Source organism: Littorina saxatilis, linkage group LG16 (assembly GCF_037325665.1).
Source record: "Littorina saxatilis isolate snail1 linkage group LG16, US_GU_Lsax_2.0, whole genome shotgun sequence".
NCBI lineage: Eukaryota > Metazoa > Mollusca > Gastropoda > Littorinimorpha > Littorinidae > Littorina > Littorina saxatilis.
The window spans coordinates 46108816-46121315 of NC_090260.1; the positions used below are offsets into that span (position 1 = coordinate 46108816).

Below are 12500 nucleotides of genomic sequence, written 5' to 3' on the forward strand. Positions count from 1 at the left end.
AATACAAATGTTATTGTGCTGTTAGTCAGAATGATTATTGTTAAGCTCTAAAAGGGGGTTCCACTGCACATTGAGCGTATACTGACTTGGTCCAGTTGCCAGCCTTGAAGAGCTGTTGGGCCCGGTGGATGCTGGCTTTGTCTCCCAGTGACACAGCCCTGCTGATTAGTGATCCCTGCAAAAGTCTGTACACACACACATGCATACACACACACACACACACACACACACACACACATACATATACACACACACACACATACATATACACACACACACATACATACATGAACACGCACACACACACACACACGCACACACACACACATACACACACACACACACCACCCACACATACACACACACACACCACACACACATGCATACACACACACACATACACGCACACACACACATGTAGATTACATACATTGGAGTTCTGCATTTTGACACAGTGAAATAAAGCAACCTTCATTTTGACACAGTGAAATAAAGCAACCTTCATTTTGACACAGTGAAATAAAGCAACCTTCATTTTGACACAGTGAAATAAAGCAACCTTCATTTTGACACAGTGAAATAAAGCAACCTTCATTTTGACACAGTGAAATAAAGCAACCTTCATTTTGACACAGTGAAATAAAGCAACCTTCATTTTGACACAGTGAAATAAAGCAACCTTCATTTTGACACAGTGAAATAAAGCAACCTTCATTTTGACACAGTGAAATAAAGCAACCTTCACACTCTCCTGAACTACTCCCGGGCAAGTGATGTCATAAATTACTGACAGAATAAAAGAATGGTATCCTGAGATTAATTGAGTATGATTATGACCTTCTGAAATTGCTGAATCTGGACATTGAAAAGAATTAATCATAGAATAATGTACTAAAAATACATTCCCTGTGAAAGAGATCTAGGCCCCCCTTTCTATACTTTCTCCATCCATCCATATTGTCAGAATAAAATTGAAGTTTGACTAAGGCCTAAAAAAAAAATAGGTGTGGTTATGGTAACCCGACCTACCCTATTTTTAGGGGCCGACCCTATAACTTTTTATTACATTTGTCCCAAAAAACAAAACAAAAACAAAACAAAAAGTGCAGAAAACGCAATGGAAGTGAAAGCGCCCGAGTCGCACACTTATTTCCCTGTCAAGTAGGTTTAATTTGTACACATCAGAAAAAAAAAGTTTAAAAAAAAAAGTGATTGCCTACCTTCCTACCCTATTTTTTTTGGCTATGTTACCACACCTATTTTTTGGGGGGGCCTAACTGTAAACCAGGCTTTCATTTTTTGGTTGGTACTTGACACTGTTTATATCTGTGTTTCGCTCATAGTACTTAAAGATTGCATCCCCTTCGATGACTTGCTCAGCATTACATCCATGCAAGAATATGAAATTGTTTGTTTGCTTAACGCCCAGCCAACCACAAAGGGCCATATCAGGGCGGTGCTGCTTTGACATATAACGTGCGCCACACACAAGACAGAAGTCGCAGCACAGGCTTCATGTCTCACCCAGTCACATTATTCTGACACCGGACCAACCAGTCCTAGCACTAACCCCATAATGCCAGACGCCAGGCGGAGAAGCCACTAGATTGCCAATTTTATAGTCTTAGGTATGACCCGGCCGGGGTTCGAACCCACGACCTCCCGATCACGGGGCGGACGCCTTACCACTAGGCCAACAGTGCCGGTAAGAATATGAATAATGGACTAACTCTTGGCTTAGCTTTGAGTGACGACTTTCATGGTGCATAGTGTACAGATATAGATACAATGCAGTGATACAAGCTATTCTTTCTTTCTTTATTTGGTGTTTAAAGGCATATGTACTCGATGACTATACACGCTAATTGCTTTACCAACAGCTGGAGACATGCTAAATTAAGTTCCCTGCAAAATATTGTGGTCTAGGACCCCTTCAATGTTGAGATATGTTAATTTTCATTTTGATCTGGATCGTCCTATTTATAGATTTGGCAACACATGTAACGTTGATGCAAGGGAGCTAACACCGCGGCTTTGTTGACATCCTCACTTTTTCAGAGGCTAGAACAAGCTGTAATGCATGTATTATGGTCCGCGCATGGTGACATATCGTCATTATATGGTCTTATGGTGCGTTTGACATCGATTATGGGCAAACTACACTTTGTAAACACGGGAGCGCGTACATATGCCTTTAACGTCGTTTTCAACCACGAAGGTTATATCGCGACGGGGAAAGGGGGGAGATGGGATAGAGCCACTTGTCAATTGTTTCTTGTTCACAAAAGCACTAATCAAAAATTTGCTCCAGGGGCTTGCAACATAGTACAATGTATTACCTTACTGGGAGAATGCAAGTTTCCAGTACAAAGGACTTAACATTTCTTACATACTGCTCGACTAAAATCTTTACAAACATTGACTATATTCTATACAAGAAACACTTAACAAGGGTAAAAGGAGAAACAGAATCCGTTAGTCACCTTTTACGACATGCTGGGGAGCATTGGGTAAATTCTTCCCCCTAAGATAAGGATGAGATTGTTATATCGTCCTGTGAGGTTACCCTCATGGAAATTCAGGCTGCTTTCTCCCTGCGGAAAGCGAGCTGCCATACAGTATACGGCGCTACCCTTTTTATATTTAGTCAAGTTTTGACTAAATATTTTAACATCGAGGGGGAATCGAAACGAGGGTCGTGGTGTATGTGCGTGTGTGTGTGTGTGTCTGTCTGTGTGTGTGTGTGTGTAGAGCGATTCAGACTAAACTACTGGACCGATCTTTATGAAATTTGACATGAGAGTTCCTGGGTATGAAATCCCCGAAAGTTTTTTTCATTTTTTTGATAAATGTCTTTGATGACGTCATATCCGGCTTTTCGTGAAAGTTGAGGCGGCACTGTCACGCCCTCATTTTTCAACCAAATTGGTTGAAATTTTGGTCAAGTAATCTTCGACAAAGCCCGGACTTCGGTATTGCATTTCAGCTTGGTGGCTTAAAAATTAATTAATGACTTTGGTCATTAAAAATCTGAAAATTGTAAAAAAAAATAAAAATTTATAAAACGATCCAAATTTACGTTTATCTTATTCTCCATCATTTGCTGATTCCAAAAACATATAAATATGTTATATTCGGATTAAAAACAAGCTCTGAAAATTAAATATATAAAAATTATTATCAAAATTAAATTGTCCAAATCAATTTAAAAACACTTTCATCTTATTCCTTGTCGGTTCCTGATTCCAAAAACATATAGATATGATATGTTTGGATTAAAAACACGCTCAGAAAGTTAAAACAAAGAGAGGTACAGAAAAGCGTGCTATCCTTCTTAGCGCAACTACTACCCCGCTCTTCTTGTCAATTTCACTGCCTTTGCCATGAGCGGTGGACTGACGATGCTACGAGTATACGGTCTTGCTGAAAAATGGCATTGCGTTCAGTTTCATTCTGTGAGTTCGACAGCTACTTGACTAAATATTGTATTTTCGCCTTACGCGACTTGTTTTACATTTAGTCAAGTTTTGACTAAATGTTTTAACGTGGAGGGGGAATCGAGACGAGGGTCGTGGTGTATATATGTGTGTGTGTGTCTGTCTGTGCGTGTGTGTGTGTAGAGCGATTCAGACCAAACTACTGAACCGATCTTTATGAAATTTGACATGTGAGTTCCTGGGAATGATATCCACGGATGTTTTTTTCATTTTTTCGATAAATGTCTTTGATGACGTCATATCCGGCTTTTTGTAAAAGTTGAGGCGGCACTGTCACACCCTCATTTTTCAATCAAATTGGTTGAAATTTTGGCCAAGCAATCTTCGACAAAGGCCGGACTTCGGTATTGCATTTCAGCTTGGTGGCTTACAAATGAATTAATGACTTTGGTCATTAAAAATATGAAAATTGTACAAAAAATTTTTTTTTTATAAAACGATCCAAATTTACGTTCATCTTATTCTTCATCATTTTTTTATTCAAAAAACATATAAATATGTTATATTTGGATTAAAAAGAAGCTCTGAAAATTAAAAAAATTAAAAATTATGATCAAAATTAAATTTTCGAAATCAATTTAAAAACACTTTCATCTTATTCCTTCGTTGTCGGTTCCTGATTCCAAAAACATATAGATATGATATGTTTGGATTAAAAACACGCTCAGAAAGTTAAAACGAAGAGAGGTACAGTAAAGCGTGCCATGAAGCACAGCGCAACTGCTACCGCGCCAAACAGGCTCGTCACTTTCACTGCCTTTTGCACTAGCGGCGGACCACGTTTAATTTCATTCTGTGAGTTCCACAGCTTGACTAAATGTAGTAATTTCGCCTTACGAGACTTGTTCTCTTTTTCCTGCATGGGTGTATTCGCGTTTCCAAGCCCTGAGACTTTCTCTGTGAACTTGGGTTCTTTATCATGCGTGCACACGGGGGTGTTCAGAAACCCAGGAGAGTCTGCACAAAATTGTGATACTGTAAAGCCAAACAAACAAAAGTTTTGGTGATGGTAACCTGACCCAAAAAACAAAAAAAGTAGGTAATTCCATTTTCCTTTTTAATGTTGAGAAGGCTCTGAACGAAAGTAAAGTTGGGACCAGTACGTTCTGTCTCCATGATGTTTGTGGGTACGTATCGTGTGTTTTTTTGCAAACAAAATTTGGTAGCACAAAAAAAGTTTAAGGTGGGCGGGACAAAACCTGAAGCCTGTCCTTAATTGTGCAAAGTCGACTTCGCGTAGCTCATGTCTCGAAGCTTCCCTGAACGAGAATTCGTAGCCTTAAATGAACTACTTTCAGCATAGCTTTGACAAGTCCAAGGTAAGGCACTCTGCTCTCTCAAGTGTGATTTCTACGTCCATTTTTAATCAAATAGCAGTCTTTTCTGACACAAAGAACAACTTGGTCGCTGTCAAAACTTGCGAGGTGAAGCAAGGACGGGCTAAAGGCTAGGTCGGGTTACCATAACAATCAAATCACTCACTTGGCCAGATGCTGGTCGTGGTTGGTCCAGTTCAGAGCATGCAGTCGATTCGAGATCAGATTCAGCATGTATTTCTGTCAACACAATTCATACAAATCAGTTAGTTAGGGAACACCTGACAGAGTGTTACGATAATGTGACGAAAGAAATTCAGACAAAAAATTAATGTTTGTGCTAAATCTTCCTTTGAGCTCAAGTTATAGAATTTTTGGGGGGAGGGGCGGTGGGGGGGGGGGGGGGGAGAGCGAGAGAGAGAGAGAGAGAGAGAGAGAGATAGATAGAGATGGAGACAGAGAGAGAGAGTTTGTGTGTGTGTGACCCGTGAATTAGACGGAAAAGCCGCAATGAGAACTGGATCACTCTAATCTGATTATGCCTGTCAGTCAAAGCATTCTCGTGACCTGGATCAGCCAATCAAGGTCCCTCACCTGACGTGATGAATATTCACAGGTCTTATGTGTTCACACAACAATCTCGCAATAAACCATATTGAACATGCGTTTCAGTTGCTTCGATATCTCTTGACCAACTGAGAGCGACAGATTTCGAAACGACGCCAGAGAGAAAGGAAATGACTTAAAGATATATTTGACGTTAATTAAGTGACGCAATTTAACTCTTCAGAACTTTGACAATGACATTTTGAAGTGAGTGGGTCGGTCGGCATTGCAAACGCAGAGGGTGGGTGGTGCCTTATTGCTGTTCTGCCGACAAAACTGGCTTTTCAGGATTTTTTAGATTAAGATCGAGTGTAGTATCTGGTATTTAAAGTGTCATTCTTTAGAATAAGTCATGATGATATTGTTAACTCCAATTTTTACTTTGTCTTGTTCATTTTTAGCGTGACAAACAAAACGGGTCCCTGCCTGAACGTTATAACATTTAGAGGGTCACCTAGAATCAGTCCTGATAGGTCAAAAAGCCATATGGTGCACTGGAATGGTAATAAATTAAGCTACCTTGGATTCATATTTTGTTGTTGTTGTAATTGTAAAAGAATATTTGTCTATGAAATCATCCAAAGTGAGCGTAGTGGAGAGCGCGATGGCTTGGTGGTACAGACACCTGCCTCCAAAGTGGAAGGTTGTGGGTTCGAATCCCGGCCGCGCCTGGTGGGTTAAGGTGGTTTTTTTTCCGATCTCCCAGGTCAACTTATGTGCAGACCTGCTAGTGCCTTATCCCCATTCGTGTGTACACGCAAGTACAAAACCAAGTGCGCATGGAAAAGATCCTGTAATCCATGTCAGAGTTCGGTGGGTTATAGAAACACGAAAATACCCAGCATGCTTCCTCTGAAAGCGGCGTATGACTGCCTAAATCGCGGGGTAAAAACGGTCATACACGTAAAAATACACTCGTGCAAAAAGACGTGTATGTGGGAGTTTCAGCCCATGAGAACAGAAGAAGAAGAAGAAGCGTAGCACTGACCTCCACTTTTGGGAAGACGTGGGTGACCAGCAGGCGTGCTGAGACGAAGCTGTAGCTGCTAATAGCCGTTACCATGGGAACGTACTCTGTTTCTTGAGCCAGGTAGGCCAGTAATTCCAAGGCTATGTCGTAACTCAACAGTCCCGCCCTGAAACAAGATGTATAGATGTACTGATGAAACCCTGAAACAAGACTGTAGTCAAGTACAAAACTGGCTACTACTTCATCACAATGTTTTTCTGTCATCGGTGTCCTAATTGTGTAAGTTTTCCGATCGCTTTATGTTTTGTCTAATGGCAGGCCAGGCGGCACTTGTGCATTCTGACTTAGCGCCTGCGCTATTTTGGTTTAACATTATTTTTAATCAAAATACATGACATGAAACAATTGAAAATATGCAGCTAGGACACAAACTCAAGTAAATGCTTATTTGACGTGACCTTTCACTTGGGAGTCATGACAATGGTGGAGACGGCATGCTGTTTACACTCCGTCTATAAATAACACCCTTCAGTTTGTTACTCTCAGCGCGTCACCTTAGTTGTGGTAGGAGTTTTGCGTGCCGCACTCTTTTTTTCTCTGCCAAGTAGGCAGCATGGCGCTCTCTTCAGAAGTCTACATGCTGGGTGTTGGTTTGTTTCATACACATACAGAAATGCACCCATGTGCATACACAGACAGACAGACAGAGTGACACACGCACACACGTATGCATGCACACACACACACATAAACATGCACGCACGCACACACACACACCCACAAGCACACTCAAACACTCAAACACACACACACACACACACACACACACACACACACACACACACAAGCACACTCAAACACTCAAACACACACACACACACACACACACACACACACACACACACACACACACACACACCAGCAAGTGTTAGGGACAACATTCTATGCCTTACCGAGCCAGGGAGAAAGCATCGTCCAGCAAACCGGCTCTGTCGCGTACAGACAACACCTGAAGAAAAACAAGGTTCAATTTTTAACACCATGACTGAGAACAGTGATTAAAAGTTATAGTCAAATCAGGCGCATAAAGCACCCAAAATACCTTTGGAGGTGTGAGCGAGTGTGTGTGTGTGTGTGTGTGTGTGTGTGTGTGTGTGTGTGTGTGTGTGTGTGTGTTTGTGTGTGCCAGTGAGTTCAGGCTAAATAAATTATCTAAGCCGTATAAAAAATCTGCCAATCCACAGGTGTTGCGTCTAACCGATGCACATGACACGTAGAGCTCAGCTCAAGGCTGGCAGACAACTCCGCAGAGCAGCTGTTGTGAAAAAGGGACTACTACTGCGTCACCCTGTCAAAACAAATTATTTATCTTATGAACATTCAGATTTTTGTCTTATTCATACACTTGTTAAGACTAACAATATGTGTGCACTGAACTCCACAGTACGTATCAGGGACAAGGTGGTAACCATGGAAGCCACATCATTTCCAACTCTTAGTCTGTTTCACGCTCTATTTTCACAGAAAAGCAAACCGATTGCCAAGCTACAGTGGAATCTGCCCTGGCGACCACATCTCCATAGTAACCAGCTGCCCATGCCGACCATCCCACACAATCCCTGACGAGTTCCTTTTCTACATAATACACACAAAGGGGGATAATTCGACACTAGCAGGTCTGCACATAAGTTGACCTGAGACCAACAAAATCTCCACCCTCAAGCCACCAGGTGCAGCCGGGATTCGAACCCCGAACTTTCCACATGGACACCCTAGCTAACCACTACCAGACCTGTTTACCCACACTTTGACTTTGGTGTACTTTTCACCGAGATTCAGCGTATTTTCAAAATATTGAGAGTATTTTGCAACTCACCAGAAACGTTCACGAGCTATTGCTTCAAGGGCAGCAATAACATTGTCCGTTTTAAAAAGTGGAACTTTAAGGCATTACGGCTTCGACATTTTCGTCAACGTGCTGGACTCGACGACAACAATGGCGGCAGATACAATCTTGTCATATCACGTCTCACGTGATTACATTGACCAATCGTCAAAGCTGGATTTTATTCACTGGGCTATCGCGAGAACAGGTTTGGCAACCTACTTTCGATTTCTTCTTCTTCTTCTTCTTCTTCTTCTATTAATTTTAGTGATATTTGTGTTTCTCTCCAAACGTATTGGTCGTATTCTTGGCAACTGTATGTACAAAATACGGCGAAATCGTATGGGTAAACAGGTCTGCACTACGCTACACGCCCGTCTAGCCATGCTGTTTGTTTGTTTGTTTGCTTAACGCCCAGTCCACCACGAAGGGCCATATCAGGGCGGTGCTGCTTTGACATATAACGTGCGCCACACACAAGACAGAAGTCGCAGCACAGGCTTCATGTCTCCCCCAGTTACATTATTCTGACACCGGACCAACCAGTCCTAGCACTAAACCCGTAATGCCAGACGCCAGGCGGAGCAGCCACTAGATTGCCAATTTTAAAGTCTTAGGTATGACCCGGCCGGGGTTCGAACCCACGACCTTCCGATCACGGGGCGGACGCCTTACCACTAGGCCAACCGTGCCGATCCGTCTAGCCATGTGTGTGTCTGAGTGAAAGGATGCTTCTTCTTCTTCTGCGTTCGTGGGCTGAAACTCCCACGTACACTTGTGTTTTTCGCGAGTGGAATTTTACATGTATGACCGTTTTTACCCCGCCATTTTGGCAGCCATACGCCGCTTTCGGAGGAAGCATGCTGGGTATTTTCGTGTTTCTATAACCCACCGAACTCTGACATGGATTACAGAATCTTTTCCGTGCGCACTCGGTCTTGTGCTTGCGTGTACACACGAAGGGGGATAAGCCACTAGCAGGTCTGCGCATAAGTTGACCTGGGAGATCGGAAAAATCTCCACACTTAACCCACCAGGCGGTCGCGGCCGGGATTCGAACCCTTGACCTTGCGATTAAGAGGCCGACGTCTTACCACCCCGCCACAGCGCCCATCAAAAGGATGCTATATTCCATGTGAGAGTCTGGACAGATCAGTGGCAGTGAGCTGACGTTACCGTACACACTGGAAGGACGGTGTATATCGTATAGATCGTGGACAGGCGCAGGGGCCCAGTGGTTAAGACATCGGCCCCGCCAACCTGATAGGTTAAGGGTGGAGATTTTCCAGATCTCCCAGGTCAACTTATGTGCAGACCTGCTAGTGCCTTATCCCCCTTCGTGTGAACACGCAAGCAAAAGACCGAGTGCGCACGGAAAAGATCCTGTAATCCATGTCAGAGTTCGATGGGTTAAAGAAACATAAAAATACCTAGCATGCTTACCCCGAAAGCGGTGTATGGCTGCCTGAATGGCGGGGTAAAAACGGTCATGTACACGTAAAAACCCACTCGTGCAAAAAAATGAGTGAACGTGGGAGTTTCAGCCCATGAACGAAAAAGAAGAAGGAAGAATAGATTGTGTTGTTGTTTGATTGAACTTGCAAAGCGATTCGAGCTGTGGGAAGCACTATTCAAATGTTCCATTATTATTATTATTTCAAGCTGCAAATAACTAAGTGGACACATCCTAAATCGGTTTTCTTTTTCAGCACAAGAGAACTCACGTCCTTGTTGGTTTTGAGGTCCTGGATGATGAGTCTCCATAGCGACGGCTCGTAGTTGACCCGATAGAATCCCCCCGTCAGCATGTTGCCCTTGATCCAGTCTCCCGCGCTCAGCGGGGTCGGCAAAGTCACTGATAATGAAAAAAGTCGCGTAGGATGAAATTAATACATTTAATCAATGACCTGAATGATTCCGTTCTGTTCACATAAAGTCGTGTCAACCTTGCTTTAGTCATTGACTAAATGTAACAAGGAGAGTACAGTGGTGTCTGCCCTTAACCCTTACACTGGTGACATTCTGTAACACATGTTACATAGCCACTGGTCAATTAACAGAGAGAAAAACGGTCATATAGGTTTTAGCATCCATGGGAGGTAATCGGAACCAACCAAACAGATTGAGCCAGAAGCGCGACATATGTTTGTTTGTTTGTTTGTTTGCTTAACGCCCAGCCGACCACGAAGGGCCATATCAGGGCGGTGCTGCTTTGACATATAACGTGCGCCACACCCAAGACAGAAGTCGCAGCACAGGCTTCATGTCTCACCCAGTCACATTATTCTGACACCGGACCAACCAGTCCTAGCACTAACCCCATAATGCCAGACGCCAGGCAGAGCAGCCACTAGATTGCCAATTTTAAAGTCTTAGATATGACCCGGCCGGGGTTCGAACCCACGACCTCCCGATCACGGGGCAGACGCCTTACCACAAGGCCAACCGTGCCGGTAGCGCGACATATGTCGTGACAACCAGGTGACAGTATACGTAAAGTAGCGCAACATATGTCACGACAACCAGCCTAAGGGTTAAGGCATCCTTCCCCCATAATCCCACAGCTTTCAAAACCTCATCTTTTCACACTCTTTGTTCATAACTTATGTAAATGTATGTAAATTGACCTCCTTTTGAACACTTCCTCCTTTTTAAAACCTGATTGTTTAAGTTTGAATGAAGTCTTGAAAAGGGCTCCACTGTGTACTTGTCAACTTTATCACAATACACAGATGATGAGGAACAAAAAACGAACAATAGTGATGAAGTTTTTAGGCATCAGGAGGCAGTTTGTGTCTTGATACTCTCACCCTTATGTACAACACCAACACCAAACACACACGCACGCACACACACACACACATACACACACGCACACACACACACAGACATCGTGGTCATCGTCATCCTCATCATCATCAATATTACCACACACATAATACTCACTCTCTTTCTCTGTCAGCCACACTAGCTGCTGCTTGGGGTTGGACTTTGTGCGGTACGTGAAAGGCACCTTCCATGTGTAGCTGAAACACACAACACACCAGACATGTGTAGCTAAAACACACAACACACCGGACATGTGTAGCTGAAACACACAACACACCGGACATGTGTAGCTGAAACACACAACACACCGGACATGTATAGCTGAAACACACAACACACTGGACATGTGTAGCTGAAACACACAACACACTGGACATGTGTAGCTGAAACACACAACACACTGGACATGTGTAGCTGAAACACACAACACACTGGACATGTGTAGCTGAAACACACAACACACCGGACATGTGTAGCTGAAACACACAACACACTGGACATGTGTAGCTGAAACACACAACACACTGGACATGTGTAGCTGAAACACACACAACACTCCCAACAGGTCTCATACCATTTGTGACCCTCCGTCGCATGTCACCTTTGCATGATTTTCATATTTGTACATTATGCTAAAGAGTTTTTTATGCTCTATCCAGTGGTGAAAACCGTTTTAGAAAAGAGCGAAAACTGTTTGAGTTATAAGCCTGTGACCAAGGTGACCCTCAGACTGTTACCAGACACTCACCGGACTTAAATTAAGCCTAGCGCAGAACCGCGTGCGGTGACATGCGACTCATTTCGTGGTGGAGGGTCACATTTTATAGGCGTCACAAAAGACATTGAGGTGCAAAACAATCGACCATAGCAAACTAGTGAAACTGTTTCATACATTATGTAGTTTATATACATTATGGATTTTGTGATTCATTTTAGTCAGAAAAATGTTTTAATTTTCAAACAGAAAACCAGCCACAGCAATCCCCCCAAGTAAATTGAGCGTTCTGGTAGCGCCTGGAAAATGATTCATGCTACATGTACTGCAGAAATAGCCCACTAACAACACACTTGCACATCCTCCTCAATATGTTGCATTACTGAGTCATGATATGTACAGGATGATTTGTGATTTGCTTGTCATCTCTTACTCACAGTCCAAACAAAAACAAACATTTCTTGGAACTTTAACATAAGATTACTGTGATATGTTCACCTGCGATGAGCGTACACTTCACATTAAGGGACCCCTTCTGTTGTCCCTGTGTCTTAATGGACTTGACCAAAATATACCTGTCATTTTGTTAGAGGTGATAGACATACGGGAAGTGTTCGTGCAACCCAAGGGGCCGACACATTGCAGGTACCACTGAAGTTTAGCATAAGGTCTTCAGCTTTCA

The 12500-nt window shown here is 43.0% G+C and overlaps 1 protein-coding gene across 1 annotated transcript in view; it reads right to left on the reverse strand.

Annotated features, from left to right (window-relative positions):
- The window catches only part of LOC138951388 (glutamyl aminopeptidase-like), a gene marked incomplete at its 5' end in the record, with an annotated part of 36007 nt that overhangs the window by 12824 nt on the left and 10683 nt on the right, over positions 1-12500 (reverse strand). Inside the window, 6 exons of the mRNA XM_070322999.1 lie at positions 87-185; positions 4980-5053; positions 6408-6555; positions 7343-7398; positions 9999-10129; positions 11221-11300. Of these exons, the coding sequence (XP_070179100.1) occupies positions 87-185; positions 4980-5053; positions 6408-6555; positions 7343-7398; positions 9999-10129; positions 11221-11300 (588 nt within the window). The remainder of the gene's footprint in view (positions 1-86; positions 186-4979; positions 5054-6407; positions 6556-7342; positions 7399-9998; positions 10130-11220; positions 11301-12500) is intronic.